General features: G+C 42.7%; 1 protein-coding gene across 5 annotated transcripts in view; it reads left to right on the forward strand.

Moving 5' to 3' along the window:
- tenm3 (teneurin transmembrane protein 3) overlaps positions 1-18,545 on the forward strand; it is a 1,636,378-nt gene that overhangs the window by 1,600,587 nt on the left and 17,246 nt on the right. For all 5 annotated transcript variants that reach the window (XM_059974311.1, XM_059974313.1, XM_059974312.1 and 2 more), the window contains 5 exons: positions 4,436-5,310; positions 7,915-8,090; positions 11,573-11,808; positions 13,629-13,925; positions 14,204-15,815. In XM_059974311.1, the coding sequence (XP_059830294.1) occupies positions 4,436-5,310; positions 7,915-8,090; positions 11,573-11,808; positions 13,629-13,925; positions 14,204-15,815 (3,196 nt within the window). The remainder of the gene's footprint in view (positions 1-4,435; positions 5,311-7,914; positions 8,091-11,572; positions 11,809-13,628; positions 13,926-14,203; positions 15,816-18,545) is intronic.

Here is an 18,545-nt window from a genome sequence, read left to right on the forward strand (position 1 = left end):
TGCTGCTTCCAAGCTGCTTTGAGGTGGCCTCAAGCAAAGAAATCATGATCTCTTAAGTCAATGTTACTTACTGGATGAATTCTTGATGAAGGGGCTTCAATATATTTTCCCATGGATTCAACTTAACTCACTGAGTGTTTCCAGCGTTTTCTGTTTTTAATTACTGGATTTTTGTTGTATGTTTCCAGGAGCAATCCTCTGTTCCTGTAACTTCCTGTTCATGTGCTCTCCATTTTACTTTGTCTTCCCTCTCCCTTACAACTCTTCTACCCCGCTTCCCTCTTTCTTTCTCACTGCTCTCAGATTCTTCATCCGTTTTTATTTATCTCTTTCTTGCTCTATATGCTGCACTGTGTTGTGTATTTTGTTTTGAAGTGCTATTTGATTCATTCTATGAGTTGTACATGTTCTAGGTTTATTTCTGAGCTATTTTCAAGTCTGAAATAGAGTTCATCCAGGCTGTAAGTGCCTCCTGGTCTGGAAGTGCATGTTGCTCCAATTGATACTTTCCAAAGAACTAACACACATCTTTTAAACTCCACGAAGTAAAAATACATTTGTTGACAATCTAGCAGCCCGGGAATCTTTCAAGATACTCGTTAAAACCTAAATAGAGCATTGAACAGTACAGGCCCTTTGGCCCATGATGTTGTCAATCTAACTCTACCCTCCACACAGGCTTTCATTTTCCTTTCATCCGTATGCCTCCCTGAGGTTTCCATCGGTCACAGTTGACCATGGTTATTGCGTCCTCTCTGTCTAGATACATAAGCCTGGGCAGTACGATATGGAGAGCAAGCTGTTGCCCATATAGCAAGCTCCCCCTCTCCACGCATCAGGACCCCAAAGGAATGGCAGACATCGATACAGTTTGGTACCAGAAGCATCACAGGAATTGCCAGTCAGCATTGAACTCAATGTAGGACTGCCTTAGGGACGCCTACTCCGGACTTTTCCCTCGGGGTTTAGTCCCAAAGCCTTCCCCATGAATGGGTATAGCCGCAAGGCAGTGGAGGTTTAAGAACAGAGTTTTCCTTCTCCTCGATGAGCTGACAAGCATGGATGACAAGCCACATCTGCCAAAAGGTGCCAGTAACTCACCTTTGCCCCTTCTGTCAGTCGAACTGTTCCGCCAGGCTTTGTAGATAAGCCACATGTAAAGACCAGGAGTTGGACGGGGTTGTCAGAGGCTATTTGAGGTGCACACCACTGGGAACATTTAACAGGTAGCAGGAACTTGTCCCCATTACCATCCCTGACTATAACAACCTAAGAGTCTCTCAAATGTCCCCAATATATCTGCCTCTAACACCACCCTGGCAGAGCGATCCACCACTCACCACTCTGTGTATATAACTTTAAAAATTCAAAAGTTCATTTTATTGTCAAAGTATTCGTATACAACTCTGATATTCGTCTTCTCCAGATAGTCATGAAATATAGAGATAGCCACGAAATAAAACTTATCTCTGACATCCCCCTATATATTCTTCCAATCACCTTAAAATTATACTCCTCATATTAGCCAATTTAATCCTGGATAAAAGTCTCTGACTGTCCAATCTATTTATGCCTTTTATCACCTTTCAAGTCAACTCTCATCCTCCTTTACTCCAAAGAGAAAAAACCTAACTTACTATACATTTTTGGTTTAGTTTTGGCTTATCTGTCCTTCTAAGTGTTGGCATGGCTTGATATCAGTTTGGAAACCCTTTTCAGAAAGTGGCAACGTTGACTGAAGGAAACATCCCGAAAGCACTCAAAAATCTTGTCACTACAATCCACCTATTGAGCCCAGAAAATACTATATCAAGGAACTAAAGAGAGGTTATGCAGGCTGGACAGCTGTGAAGCCACTATACAATTCTTCAATGCACAGGAGGGGAAGCAGTTGAGGAGAATGTCAAAAGATTCTTCATCAGCAAAAGTGCTCAGATAGTAAGACAGAGCCAGAGGGATTTACATCATCTTCAAAGTAATGTTTTCACTTAATCTGTTTAAGAGCGTTGCCTTGGTCAGGAAAAGCCTTTCTTCACTGGTAGAAATTGAGTTATGTGATAATTGGAAGCAAGCACCTTACTGTATGATCCACGGGACATTCCTCTTGACTGCTGTATTCTCAGTAGCATCTATCAGTAAAATTGCAGAGGAATTGTGTAGAAACACCATAATGGATTAGCTCCCACTGTTGGACAATTCCAGCCTTTTCTTTCTCACACTTTGAATGTCAAATGATACATAATATTGGGAGGCACACTTTTCTTCAGAAAGTTGTGTGTGCCAAGTTGTAACTGGAGTTACTGAAAGCATCACTTGAGGCCTTTGGTAGATATTAATTTAAGCTTTCCTCATCAAATGGCTCAACACTTATATCTTAATTTCAAGAGATTTAGATATGCAGCATGATAACAGAACCTTTCGGCCCAACAAGCCCATGCTGTCCAATAATATCCATCTGCCCATTTAGCCTATGAACCCATACATCTTTGAAACTGGAGCACCTGGTGGAAATCCACAAGGCTGTGGGGAGAGTATACAAACTCCTCACAGACAGTAGCAGAATTGATCCCCAGCTGATGGTGCTGTAATGGTGTTACTCTACCATGCTGCCTCGTTTGCTCCTTGATAATTTTGCTCAGTTGCAGAAAGCATCCACAGCCTAAATTCAAAGCAGTCATTTCATTCACATACAGCCTGCTGGAAAGCAAGTCAGTGCTAATGTTAATTCAAAGTCCCAACTGAATTTCCTTATTGAATGTCTCAGCGCCTCAAGTTATTGTACATCATGACTCTGCGTTGCTATTGAAGGTGTTCCTGGTCTTAAGAGAACAGCACATTACTGAACCGAACAAAGATATAAAATAAAGATCGGTAAAGTGGTTCTGCCCCTCTTGTGTGCAAAGCTTAACAAAAAAAAAATGTTTTGTACATATCTTGAAGTATTTGTGCCTGTTTCCAATTGAAGCTCCACTCTTTGGATCAGTGACTCCCTGTTACATTTCACTTTGAGTAGATGTCATTTGCCTGTCGAATGTTATAATGTGATCAGTGTGTGCAATGTATGTTCCACCATGCGGGCAAAGGGTCAGGGACCGCATAGGAGAACCTGTGGGCTAATGTCTTGTTACAACAAAATTCCCAAAATTGACTTTAGTACGCTGCGTTTTGCAGAAGAACAAAAATTACAACAACTCTGATCTTAACAACAAACCTATTGACTCCCCCCGCCCATAACCCAGAGTCATAACAAGTGGATTAAGTTTCTTATTTAAGACTTAATACGACAATTCGTATGTTTGCAGAAAGCATCCGCCACCTGAATTCAAATCAGTCATTTTATTCACATACTCCCTGCTGGAAAACAGGTCAATGCCTATTAAAGTTCACCACTAAACCCTTTCTGACAACAATTTCCTCTTCCTGATTCCCTCCCTATCCTTGTTTCCTTCACAGGAGAAAGCCCTTTAACAGCATTAGAATGTAGAAAAGTACAGGAACAAGCCTTTCGGCCCTCAGAATCTGCACTGAGCACAATGCTGAATTAAACAAAATCTCACCTACCTGTGCCTGATCCAGATCGCTCCATTTCCTGCACGTTCAAGAGTCTTAACAGCTTCTTAAATGCCTCCTTTTTATCTGCTTCCACCACCGCTCTGGCAGCCTGTCCCACTTTCTGACTATAAAAACGTTACACCACACATCTCCTTTTAACATCTCATCTCTCTCCAGTATACCTTTAATACAGAGCTCCTTTCCAGCAGGCTGTTGGTGAACAAAATGACTGCAAATGTACGAATTTCCTTCTGAAGTTTTAAATAGAAAAGAAATCATGTCTTCTGATAAATTATTTGCTCTGAAATTGGACTTTACCCACATTAGTCCTGACACCAAGTCAGATAATTGAATATTGTTACTTGTAGGCATGGGCATCAGCTGCTGTTGTGTGAAAAGACTAAACATTTTGAAGAGAGCAAAAACACAAAGCATGCAAAAAGTGTAGTTGTATTTTACTGAGGCATATTGGTCCTGTTTTCAGTGAGATAAGAGAGTGAGAAACAGATTTAAATGTAAAAAGGCACCATAAATATATAAAAAAAATTAAAATACACTAGGGGTGGGTGAGGTTGGGTGAGACTAGACCTAGGTCATAGGTTAAGGGGGAAAGGTGAAATATTTAAGGGGAAATAATTCATTCAGAAGTTAAACTTGTAGTTGCAGGAAAAGAAATCATTTCAGTCTGGTTGAAGTAAGCCTACGTTGTCAATGAACCACACCTGATGTACAGAGTGAAGATGTGGATATCTAGTAGGAGAGTTGGATGTGGCAATGATTATGCCATCAAATGGGAGGGGGGTGAGTTCTCCATCTTCTGCCGGCTCATTTCTTCCTTCTGTGAAGTCTTGAGCCCTAAACCTGAGAGTGTTTCCAATTGCAGGTCCGTCTAGAATGGCCTACTGACCTCGCCATCAACCCGATGGACAACTCCCTCTACGTGCTGGACAACAACATTGTGCTGCAGATCAGCGAGAACCATCAGGTGCGCATTGCAGCTGGACGTCCCATGCACTGCCAGGTTCCCGGAGTCGAGTACTCACTGGGGAAACGGGCAGTCCACACCACGCTCGAGTCAGCCAGCGCCATCTCCGTCTCCTACAGCGGCGTCCTCTACATTGCTGAAACTGACGAGAAGAAGATAAACCGGGTGAGGCAGGTAACCACCGATGGAGAGATCTCACTCCTCGCCGGTGCACCCTCAGAATGCGACTGCAAGAACGACGTCAATTGTGACTGTTACCAGACCGGTGATGGCTATGCCAAAGACGCCAAGCTCAACTCTCCTTCCTCGCTGGCCGTCTCCCCCGATGGCACCTTGTACATTGCTGACATGGGTAACATTCGGATCCGGGCAGCCTCCAAGAATAAGCCTGTGTTAACGTCCATGAACTTGTACAAGGTGGCGTCCCCTTCAGAGCAGGAACTGTACATCTTTGACATCAATGGCACCCACCTGTACACAAAGAGCCTCGTCACCAACGATTATCTCTACAACTTCAGCTACAGCAATGAAAATGACATCACCGCCGTGACCGACAACAATGGCAACACCCTGAGGATACGAAGGGATCCCAACCGCATGCCGGTGAGGATCGTTTCACCGGATAACCAAGTGATATGGCTGACTATTGGAACCAATGGGGGACTGAAGGGCATGACAGCACAGGGCCAAGAGCTGGTCTTGCTTACCTACCACAGCTACAGCGGCCTCTTGGCAACCAAAAGCGACAAGACTGGCTGGACCACTTTCTTTGAGTAAGGGTCTTTATGTCTTTTCATGAAGTGGTGGCATAAAATGAAGCATTGAATTATTATTTACTGTGTTTGCATTTATAATGTACAGTTTTGTAAGATTTCTCCTTATTAGCCTGCATGTCAGGTGCAGATTGCTCACTGTAAGTGTTGATTTGTATTTATTTTGTGTAGAGTTACAGCCTTTTCGGCCCAACAAGCTTCCACTAACCAATGACACCCACGTGACCAATTAATCTGCCAACCCATACATCTTTAGAATGAGGGAGGGAACTGAAAAATCCCGAGAAAGCTCATGCAGTCACAAGAAAAATGTACAGACTCCTTAAAGGCAGTAGTGGGAATTGAACTCAGGTCACTAGTGCTAACTGCTAGGCTACCATGCCACTCTAAATGTCTGAGGCATGTTTTAAATTTCCCAAGCAATCTGCCTCCCATAGAGTGGTGACCCTTTCTGAGCACAATTCCTGCTTCACCAAATGTGATGCCCTTTCTTATTTGTTGTAGATAGCCCTCCATTTCTGTATAACCAGATCACAATATTCCCTGTGAAACAGTGGAAAGTTGCATCCTAACAAATGCAGGAAATCTAAACTCGACCATCAGCTGCCCCAGGGAAGTTACATTGGAGTTCCATGCTTTGATTTGCAGCTTTTAACATCTTACGTGGAATTTATTGTACAGCACCAGTTTCCCTTTCCGAAGCTTTAGAGGATCTCCGGGCACTCCAATTTCTACCCCAACCAAGACCAACCATCTCACAAAAGCAAGAGACTGCAGTAAAGTGTTTCTTAGTTCAGAAACAGGGATGTGCTGTCTAGCTGTATGGTTAGCCTTGAAGAGGAACTCCATGCTATGGCTTTATCATCATTTGACACAGCAAGCATTTAATTTATATCCACATTCAGCTATACTGTTAAAGGTTTGAGTTCTTCTATTAATGGAGCAGACTTGTGCTATGTCCACTCTAGACCGGATAAATCCATAACCGAAGCTTTTTCTCTTCGTTTTGACTGAAACGGCGTTTTCCTCCCCCAAAAAAGGAGCTTTTCTAAAACGCCCTCCAGGGTGTGTAAATTTGAGAGCACCACTTGGGCAGAGTAGTGTGGACAGGGTAAATGGACAACAGATGTGTAACAGCCTAATGTAACATTGTATGGAAATACAAGATAACAATGAGGCAGGCATGTTTTATACATTTAACAAGGTACTTTATTTTTGCAACAGAGTTAGTCAGTTATTCAATGTTCGTCGTCAGCCGGGTCATACAGTCCATGAACTCCCTGTCGGTTGCTGCCATACGCTCCAGTATTTGTTTTGTTTTAGTTTTAAGTCCTGCGCAAGAGCCAACAGCTGTCCGTCATTTGGCAATTTCCTTTTAAGTTTTTCTAGTCTGCAACTGCACAAACACGCACTTTCACAGCGAGATTCGACACCAAACATGTCGCTTGTTTTCTGTAAATGTGTCCTGTATGCCCAGTAGGAGGAGATTCACCCAAATACCCGTTTTAATGTGGACGGAGGTATTTTCAAAATCGCTTGGTGTGGATGCCTATCGTTTTTATGTGAAATCAGCGTTTTCAAAATTGTCCGGTCTAGTGTGGACATGGCCTTATTTCTCCAGAATGCAGCAGTGTGGGAGTCTTTTCCCCTGTTTTTACACATCCAGGTTCCCAGTGCAGCTTGTTTGCTGTTTACTATCTTCCTTTGTAAACTAATTGGAATATTTACAATGCCACATTGATGTCTCTTTTGTCTGGTACATTGTATACAATGCTACAATCAGTAAGTAGATCTCAGCCATCTGAATGTAAAAGAATTTGCGGAAGTGTTTTCTCTGAAGTCTTTTCAGAGCACAGATGCTGATGGAAACTCGAAAGAGAACACAAAACGGAAGTGCCAAGCAGCACACAATTTATGACCATTGCATTGGCACATTGGATAATACTCATCAGTGCATTTTATGCCACATTAATCAATTCATTCATTAAAAAAATTGACAAATACTAGACTATAAACAGGAGAAAAGATGTCACTGAAAAAGCCAAGTCTCAGTCCAGTTCAGACACCCAGTGGTAAAATTCAGCAATCACTTAAAAAAGACAATTCCAAATCATTGCACTGTAAAATCTTTCCTTTCTTTCCTCTCCACCCTCCCCATACCAAAGACTAATATAACCTTGTCACCTCATTTGTACACTATGCCAGGGCGTGATGAACAGAATGGGTAGTTAGAGCTTTTCCCTCAGTTTATTCAAGATCAGGTAGAAATTTCACTTTAACCTTTGTAGAAATGTAAGCTGTATTTATTCATCTCCATCAGGAGACTGGAGAAGTTGTCCAAATCCACCACAGTCTATACATGCTACAACCAACCAATCTAGGTTACAGACGTTGGGATATATTCTCTGTGTGGACTGTTGGATCACAAAGCAAACATACATTTTGTCAGGAAATAATTTTAAATGGAGCGCATTTCTTTGAAAAATGTAGCAGATATTGTATGATATTGGTTCAGTAAATTTTAATGTAAATGTATGAGATTAATTTAGGAATCAAGATATTAACATTTAAAAAATCACTCTTCTTCAATTTGATTTTTTTCAGCTATGACAGTGAGGGTCGATTGACTAATGTTACATTTCCCACTGGTGTGGTGTCAAATCTCCAAGGGGCGATGGAAAAAGCAATCACTGTGAATATTGAATCATCTAACAGGGAGGATGATGTTACCATTACTACCAATCTTTCTTCCGTGGATGCCTTCTACACTCTTGTTCAAGGTATACTCAGTGTAGTGCTGACAGTATTTTGCCTGTTGTAAATCATTGAATGCGTTCAGCCTACAGCAAGTGTGAATGTCGGCCAGTGCAATCAGCTGGGTTAATTCCGCAATTAGTAGTGACATTAGTAAGAAATTGAAGTTAGTTTTGCACCTGTCCTTGAGGCTGAAGTTTGCCTCAGCAGAAGTGTAAAAGTGGAGTAACACACAAAATGTTGGAGGAACTTAGCAGGTTCCTTTTATGGAGAGGAATAAGGAGTTAACATTTTAGGCTGAGACCCTTCATCATTCCTAGAATTGGAGGCAGGGATAAGTTTAGGATAAGGGTCAGCCATTTAAAATGGAAATTCTTCTTTCATAGGATAGTGGCTCTTTGGAAGTTCCTGTTCCAGAGAACTGTGGAGGCTCAGTCTAAGTGTATTCAGGCTGTAATTGAATTTTAGTCATCAAGGGTTGAGGGGTCAAAGAAGGAAATGGATGTTAAGGTCAAGGTCAATGGTGGAGCAGTCTCAAGGGTGCATAGGTCTGTACATGAGAAAGTCTGCTCATGCTGGAAATCCAAAGCAACACACACAAAATACTGGAGCAATTCAGCATTTCAAGAAGCATCTATGGAAAAGAGCCAACACGTCAACTGATTACTCTTTTCTATAGATGCTGCCTGACTTGCTGAGCTCTTCCAGTATTTTGTGTGTAGCATAGGCCAATGACTGGTCTTGTTTCTTACATACAAGATAGTGTGTAATCCTACTGATTTTGGGGAAAATGTCCAAGTATATAAAATAATTCTTATAAGAAATGTTAATAGTCTGTTAATTTGTGAAGAAATTATTTTTTGTCATTCCATTCCTGGTTGAATTTGGGAGTTACTCAAAGGAAATGGCAGTATTATTCTAATTTACTGATATCTACTATAGACGATAATTGTATAACATCTACACTGCTACCACCAACACAATACATCAAACAAACACTACCCCAAGTTGTAATAGAAAAGTAGTGGATACGGGCCAATCTTTCACGAGTAAAGCCTCCCTACCATTGAGCACATCTACATGGAACATTGTTGCGGGGAAGAGGCTTCATCAGTGTCTCCCACCACCCAGGTCATGCTCTCTTCTTGCAGCTGCCATCAGGAAGGTACAGGAGCCTCAGGACTCACACCACCAGGTTCAGGAACAGTTATTACCCCTCAACCCCTCAGGCTCGTGAGCCAAAGGAAATAACTTCACTCAACTTCAGTTGTCTCATTATTGAAATGTCCCCATAACCTATAGACTCACTTTCAAGATGTCTTCATCTCATGTTCTTGATATTTATTTCTTATTTGTTTATTTATTTGCTTGTTTATTAATTATCTATTTCATTTTATATTTGCAAAGTTTATTGTCTCACTGTCTCAAAGATATTTTGCTCACTGGGTAGTTGGTGTGGTCTTTCATTGAGTTTTTTACGCTTTTGAATTTTTTGAGTATGCCTGCAAGAAAATGAATCTCAAGGTTGTATATGGTGACGTAGATGTACTTTGATAATAAACTTACTTTGAATTTTGAACCAGGTTGTATACAGTTGAGCATTCAAGTTATAAACTCAAAGCATATCTCTACATGAAGGAAAGGTGAATATGTAACTGGCATCTGCCTGCCTAAATGAAATTGCCTGTGGATCCCAGGAAAATGATTTATTACGATAATTTAATGAAAATATCAGCGTAATTCCATTGAGAACATGCATTTGGTGAAGCTTTTTTCATCTTCTGTTGGTTGACCTGATGTTGCACTTTAAGGCGTCCTGAGATCATATGGAAGATTTTCTGATTTCTTCATTGTAACAGGGAGAGTAGTGGGTAAATAAGGAATGAAGAGGGGCACAAGAAACTACAGATCATCACTGGGTATGCTCCAAATAAGTATAAAATACGAAGCCCTGAGTTTGGAGCTTAACATTGAAATCCCTATGCACTTGATTTAACAAAGTCATTAACCAGCCTGATAAAAAAACGCACACACAGAGGAATTTTACACAAACATAATAACCAGTGTTAATAGTGCCCAGTGGAATTTCAACCCCTTAAGTCAGGTTAGAATGAAGTCCACTCAATAAGCAGTTTTGTATCAATCCTCCTGACACTTCAGCCTTCTTCTCAGTGTCAGTCAAGCAGTAATATTGTGATTAAGCCTTTGTAATAATGCTAAGGAATCTCTAAATCTTTGTATCAGTCACAAAAGTTTAACCATAGGGAATGCTTTGGCATTAAATATGAGAGATTCAAGTGTGACTTGGTGCTGTTACATTCTCAATGGTTCCAGTTATTTGGTCATTGGCTACATGGGAATAAGGAAAATAAAAGTACAGATAGGTGAAAGGATTTATAAATAACACACACTGAAGCAATACACCAAAAATATATCTTATGGGCGCATCGGTCTTGGATTGCATTTTAAATCAGTTTTCTACAGATTTTGTTTCATTTGGGCATTTCAGTTTTACCTTTCCAGTTATTTCTGAAGATTGGGACTCCTGTTTATAAAAGCATATGGAGAGGTACATTGAGATTCCAGTGATGCTTGTAAATATGTACCTGGGAAAGAAAGCAATCTCGATTAATTGTGGAATCACAGGATGGATTTGATTAAGTGCTAACCAGGTTTCAACTGGTCTATTATTGTTTTACAGCGAGGAGCCAAAATATCTAAGCAGCGGCAGAAATTCTTGTTATGCTTTGTTACCTTGTGAACGTTTAATGCACTTCTCATAAAGTCCTCCAATGGAGGCATTAAACAAGAAGTAATTTCCTTGCTATATTTTTCGAAAATAGTTTGGAGTTGAAATTTTAAGCTTTGGCTGAAGGTATTATAGAATTGTTTCCATCTCTGAATGAATGTTATGGGATTTCAGTTCTAATTTTAGAATAGAAAAAGTGGGCCTGTTTTCTTTGCAGCAAAGAGAATGAATGTAATTGCACAAAATGGTGAATCGTCCCAGCAATAGGAAGTGACTGGAGAGAAGCTGTTCTAATAAATATGTTTCATGGGCTAAGGGACAAAGATTTAAAAAGTGATGATTTAAAGTGAGGGAAAGCCATGTTTATGCAGAATGTGATGATGATTTGTAAATCCCTGTCAGAAAGGGTGGTAAGGACTTTCATAAAGGAATTGGATGTGTGTTTGAGGGAAAATGCTTTCAAAGTTTCAAAGTACATTTATTATCAAAGAATGTGTGAATTATACAACCTTGAAATTTACTTCAGAAGAGGTGTTATTAGTAATGTTTTTAGTCAAATTTCTTGCCAGTGAGCTGTTGCATTCAGTAGCACCATCTTAAACTGCCATATTTGCTGGAATATGAGAAAAGAAATGGGGAATAAGACCACTGGAATGACCTTCTTTATTACCATAATATATCTGTGACTTTATGATTCTAATCTTTATACAGTATATCCATCTACATTTTGATTAATATTGATGTTCTATTGCATTCTAGATCAGTTAAGGAACAGTTACCAGGTTGGCTATGATAGTTCCCTCCGGGTCATGTACGCCAATGGCATGGATACCAGTTTCCAGACCGAGCCCCATATCCTGGCTGGAACAGTGAACCCAATAATAGCCCGGCGCAACATCACACTCCCTGTGGAAAACAGCCTAAATCTGGTGGAATGGCGGTTCAGAAAGGAACTAGCCAGAGGAAAGATCAGCGTTTTTGGACGCAAACTGAGGGTAAACAAGCTGCTGTTAACAAATCATCAGCTATTATGTTAATTGTTTCAGATTAATGGAGATGAAATTGGTCTTTAGTCTATGATAAATGTATTAGCCACCGGCTGTAAACAACCCCCCACTCATTTGGTTGCATCTCACTAACTTTGGTTGAAGTGAATTGCATGGAAAATCAAACTAGTTCTTCGAGGAGTCTCATATCCATCACTGCCCATCTTTTAGACTTTGAAGATGCAGTATTCCTATGTTCAGGACTAGAGAGATATAGACAGTGATGCGCTTTGGGGAAGAAATGTGGTTTTGCTTGTGGATTAGAAACACGTGGGACAGTCTCGGTCATTAGCTTTCACCACATCTCACACATTCAAGGCACTGACATTCAGCATTTGCAATAGTTGCAATGAATGATACCTGTTGCCCGCAGTATATGTGATCCACACGCCTCAGTAGGATGTCACTGACTGACAGCAGGGGAAGAAGTGTCCCCGCTCCCCATCGAAGGAAGGTCGCAACTCCAACCTCCACACACCTTCCACGTTCTGCTTTAGAGGCATTATTACTAGCTAAAAAAAAATATAATGGCTTTCAGTCACTAACATCTTTATGATGTTTCTGTGTTCAATTACCATCGTGACTCCAACACCATGAAGCTTCTACTCGCATTACATCTGCATTATAGTGAAATTGCAGTTGACCAGTTACACCCTTCGTTAGGATTGTCACTGCTCTGTGCTTTCTGTGCACTGACACATGATTACCTTCTGCAAATTGTAGTGGGTAATGAATTCTGGGAACCTCACAAGGATATTAACAGTGTAGAGGGAGATTGGCACCTTGGGAAGAGTTGAAAGCAGACAATCTCAGATGTTTTGCTAATAAGGAGCATGTAAATTTACAGCAATTTAATATGGAGTGGCTTTTGACAGAAGCCAAGCTGCCTTTTAGCATAATGAAAGACAGTTAAACTCATTTTTTTACTCCCATCAGGAACTCTTGGCAGCTAATTTGCACCAAGGAAGAATCAGTCATTCCAAGCACTGGAAAGCAGCTAGGTTATGTGAGAAGCAGTAAGCCGGCAGGAATATCAACACTCCTCATTACGTAGAAGAGTACAGCACAGGAGCAGGCCATTCAGCCCTCAATGTTGTGCCACACCAGCTAAAAAGCAAATCAAAAACAGTCAAGCACTAATCCCTCCAACCTACTCCATATAAATATCCCTCCATCTTCCTTACATCCATGTGCCTACCCAAAGTGGTTAGCACAAAACTCTAGAGGAGTCGTCACCCAGATTCGATTCCCGCCGCTCTCTGTAAGAAGTTTGTACATTCTCCCCGTGACTGCCTGGGTTTCCTACGGGTGCTTTGGTTTCCTTCCACAGTTCAAAGATGTACCAGTTGGTAGGTTAATTGGTCGTTGTAAATTGTCCCGTGCCAATTCGGGAATTGCTAGCAGAGCTCGAAGGGCCTATTCCGTGCTGCAGCTCGATAAACAAATAACTAACATTTTTGCCTCTACCACCGTACCACAGCGCACTCCAGGCATCCACCACTCTTGAATAAAAAATTTGCCCCTCACATCCCACTTGAACCTAACCCTCTCACTGTAAATGCATAGCCTCTGGTTTGACATTTCAACCCAGGGAAACAGATACTCTCTGTCCGCTCTATCCATGCCTCTCACAATCTTATGAACCTCTATCAGATCTCCCCTCAGCCGCTGGTACTCCAGAATTAACAACCCATGTTTATCCAGCCTCTTGTGAGAGCGTATGTCCTCTAAACCAGTCAAATTGATTTGTTCTCTATTCTTTTTACAAGGTGAATGGTAGAAACCTTCTCTCCATCGACTTTGACCGAACCACTCGGACGGAGAAGATCTACGATGACCACCGTAAATTCCAGCTCAGGATTCTCTATGATCAGTCAGGGCACCCCACGCTCTGGCTGCCCAGTAGCCGACTAACGGCCGTTAACATCACTTATTCCTCCACTGGCCAGATCTCCGGCATTCAGCGGGGCCCACTGGGCGAGCGGATCGAGTATGATACACAGGGGAGAATCGTGACCCGTGTGCTAACCGACGGGAAAACATGGAGTTACACGTACCTGGACAAGGTGAGGAAGGCAGAGAGACTGATAACGTGGTAGTCCTCTCAGAAAGCTGACAATTGGAGCCCTGCACAAAATAGTTTTACAAAATACTGTTAAAACTAATAAAGTTCCTGATTTACACGTCCAAGTAGATAATGTCAAGCTTTGCTAAGTAATTGTGGGTCAGGGATGACTTAATTGAACTAAAGCATCATTGTTCAGAGCACAGGGTTAATTTCTTTTGTGAAATAATTTGCATTTTAATTCCTAATTACGCTATCATGTTCTTCTTTGTTGTACAGTCTATGGTGCTCCTCCTCCACAGCCAGCGTCAGTACATATTTGAATATGACCTACTGGACCGCTTGTCTGCAGTCACAATGCCCAGCGTGGCTCGTCACACCATGCAGACCATACGCTCCATTGGCTACTACCGTAACATTTATAACCCCCCCGAGAGCAATGCCTCCATGATGGTGGACTACAGCGAGAGTGGGCTGCTCCTCCAGACAGCGTACCTGGGAACCGGTCGACGGGTGATCTACAAGTACAGGCGGATGTCCAAGCTGTCTGAACTGCTGTACGACAGCACCCGCGTCAGCTTCACCTACGACGAGACAGCCGGGGTGCTCAAGACGGTCAACCTGCAGAGCGAGGGCTTCATCTGCACCATCAGGTACCGGCAGATTGGGCCTCTGGTCGACCGGCAGATCTTCCGTTTCAGCGAGGATGGCATGGTGAACGCTCGCTTTGACTACAGCTACGACAACAACTTCCGGGTCACCAGCATGCAGGCCGTCATCAACGAGACCCCCCTGCCGATCGACCTCTACCAATTTGATGATATTTCGGGCAAGGTCGAGCAGTTTGGGAAGTTTGGAGTGATCTACTACGATATCAACCAGATAATCTCGACAGCGGTGATGACGTACACCAAACATTTCGACGTGCATGGCCGAATCAAAGAGATTCAGTACGAAATATTCCGATCGCTGATGTACTGGATCACCATCCAGTACGACAACATGGGGAGAGTGACGAAGCGGGAGATGAAGATCGGACCCTTTGCTAACACAACCAAATATGGCTACGAGTATGACGTGGACGGGCAGCTGCAAGCAGTCTACTTGAATGACAAAATCATGTGGCGCTACAATTATGACCTGAATGGCAACTTGCACCTACTGAATCCAGGCAGCAGTGCCCGTCTGACACCGCTGCGCTATGACCTGCGCGACCGGATCACTCGCTTGGGCGACGTCCAGTACAGGCTGGATGAAGATGGCTTCCTTCACCAGCGAGGCGGGGATGTCTTTGAGTACAATTCCAAGGGGCTCCTGGTGAGGGTCTACAGCAAGGTTGGCGGCTGGAACATCCAGTACCGCTACGATGGTCTCGGCAGGCGCGTATCCAGCAAGATCAGTATCGGTCAACACCTTCAGTTCTTCTATTCTGACCTCAACTACCCCAACCGAATAACACATGTCTACAATCATTCCAGCTCAGAGATCACCTCCTTCTATTATGACCTTCAGGGGCATCTCTTTGCCATGGAGATCAGCAGTGGGGAAGAGTTCTACATTGCCTGTGACAATACAGGGACGCCACTAGCAGTGTTCAGCAGCAATGGCCGAATGATAAAGCAGATTCAGTACACGGCCTACGGTGAAATATACCTGGACTCCAACCCTGACTTTCAGCTGATTATAGGGTTCCACGGAGGTCTCTACGATCCTTTAACAAGATTGATTCACTTTGGGGAAAGGGACTATGATATTCTGGGCGGCCGATGGACAAGACCCGACATCACATATTGGACAGAAGTTGCCAACAACCCAGCACCATTCAACCTGTACATGTTCAATAATAATAATCCAGTGGGCAAAGTCCAGAACGTCAAGGACTACATTACAGGTAAGCCAGAAAAAATCAGGTGGAGCTGACAAGTCCATGCACGCTTCAACTAATGGTGGCACAGCAGTTCGGCCTGCTATCTCACAGCACACAGTGACCTGGTCCGATCCTGACCTCTGATGCTCTCTGTATGGAGTTTGCATGTTCTCTTCAAGTCTGCTTGGGTTTTCTCCCACGTTCCAAGGATGCTCTGGTTGGTAGGTTAATCGGCAACTGTAAATTGTCCCTAATGTTTAAGAGAGGGATAGAGACTGGAAGGTGTTGAGATATATGGAGAATATAGGGGAAGTGTGTATGTGAGATTGGGGGGTGGGGAAAGGATTGAAAAAAATTGGAATTAGAATAAATGGGTGCTTGGTTGTCCGTGCCATTTGGTGGGTCGAGGAGCTGTGAGGTTCCATGTATGAAGAGCGAGTATGAAACTTACCTCAGCTAAGTTGTTAGGTTTGGCTCCATAGCTAAGAAGGACTTGGCAAAAGCACGAGGTGGCGAGGTGGGGTGGGATTATTTCATGCAATCAAAGATGAAGTTGAGGGATAAGGGAAGGTGTGAACAGCAGGTGGTATACCTGCATTAAGGAATAAATTTTTTAATGACATGCTAGTACAATGTATAAGTGACGACAGTTGCAGAAACTATAGACAATTTATGGTGCAGTTAGAGGCCACTCAGCCTATCATCCCTGTGCAAATGGATGCAGATCTGATCTCATTTCACAGCACCAACCAGTAGTGCTGGTCATAGCCTTTTAAGTACTTTCTCAATGTGATGGTGGAGCAGTAAGTTCCAACCTCTGACCAGGGTGGGAGGAAATCCTTTATACCTACAACTGCTACTCATTTCCCTTGATCTATGTTCCTGGTTCTTGACCCTTCTGCAAAGGGCAACACCTCTTTCCTATTTAATCAGTCTTGGCTCTTCATAATTCATTATCACTGTTCCAAAGAAGCCAACATTACCATACACAATATGTAAAAGAATATAAAATGCAGCAGATGCTAGAAATCTGTAATAAAAACAAATAAAAATTGCTGGGGGTGTTCAGTATATCAGCATCCAAGGAGGAAGAACAAAAACCACATTTCAAGCTAATGATCCTCCATTAGAATTGGAAAACTGAGAAGATATCAGTAGGTTTCAAATGTACATTTAATACCAGAAAAATGTATACAATATCCATCCCGAAATTCTTATGCTTCACAGACATCCACGAAAACAGAGAAGTGCCACAAAGAATGAATGACAGTTAAAACATTGAATTCCAAAGCCCTCCTGCAGCTCCCCCTCCCACACACAAGAAGCAGCAAGGCAACGACCCCACCTCCAACCCCACCCAGCACTCAAGCGCGCAGTAAAGCATCAATAAAGACACAGACTTGCAGTACCCCAAAGACTACTTTCACCCGGTAGTTCAACATACCACAGGCTCTCCCTCTCTCTCTCTCCCCCAATAAGGGAAAAAGAGGCGTCCCCGTTTCACAGTGAGAAGGAAGACATACAAACCACTCACTCTTTTACGATGTTAAAAGTCTGTTGCGTCGCTTTTTCTGAGCTCTGTGCCCAGAAAGGCGGCACCAAACAGGCACAGCTCTCCGGACGCACAACCCCCGGCAGCTAACCTGCTGCTCCAGATGTTCCATGTTCTCCCGCGACGGTTTAGCCGAGAGCCCCAGCCTGGAATTAACGCGTCCCCAGAGACGCAGAATCCCAGAGCTCTGTACTCGTCTTCCAGGCCGAGTCCTTGGGATATCAAAAAGCAGCCAGTGGTGAGAGCGGGTCCCGTTCCCACGAAGAATCAAAGTCAGATTATAACTCCAGATGAGGGGCTTCAAAAGAACCCCCACACCCTGAAAAGGAAAAAAGGAGGGCAGAAATAGAGCTCTTTCCGGAGCCATGTGTTTTAAGTTGCAGGATTGAAGAGACAAGAATAAAAGAAATACCTGTAACAGGATAGAAACTGAGGTTGTCCTGGGATATAATTGCTTTCATGGTGATTTGTTTGGAGAAAAGTGAACAGAGGGCGAAGAGCACTCATATGCCTCTTTAACCACTTTTTTCATCTGCTGCTACTTTTCAGGTTCTGGGGACATATACTCAGTGGCCAGTTTATTAGGCACACCTGTTTGCTAATGCAAAAATCTGATCAGCCAATCATGTGGCAACAACTCAAAGCATGCAGACATGTTAAGAGTTTCAGCTGTTGTTCAGACCAAATGTCAGAATGGGGAAGAAATGTGATCTAAGTGACTTTGACCGTGGAATGAAGTTGGTGCCAGGCGGGATAGTGTGAGCTTCTCAGAATCTGCTCATCTCCTGGGATTTTTCCTGCACAACAATCTCTAGAGTTTACCGAAAATGGTGCAAAAAACAAAGTAAGATTCAGTGAGCAGCAGTTCTGTGGGCAAAAATGCATTGTTATTGAGAGAGGTCAGAGGAGAACGGCAAGGCTGGTTCAAGCTGACAGGAAGGCAACAGTAACTTAAATAACCATGTGTCACAACAGTGGTTTGCGGAAGAGCATCTCTGAACACACAACACATCGAACCTGGGTTACAGCAGCTGAAGACCACGAATACGCACTATATTTATTACAGAAGGTGCATAATAAAGTGGCCACTGAGTGTATCTTCCAAGATCCCTTGGTTCCTCCACAACCACTCAATATTCTCCATTTATTTTATATTCAGTTGTCCTGTCAGATCTCACCAAACCCATTATTGCACAGCATGC

Source organism: Hypanus sabinus, chromosome 7 (assembly GCF_030144855.1).
Source record: "Hypanus sabinus isolate sHypSab1 chromosome 7, sHypSab1.hap1, whole genome shotgun sequence".
NCBI classification, from domain to species: Eukaryota; Metazoa; Chordata; class Chondrichthyes; order Myliobatiformes; family Dasyatidae; genus Hypanus; species Hypanus sabinus.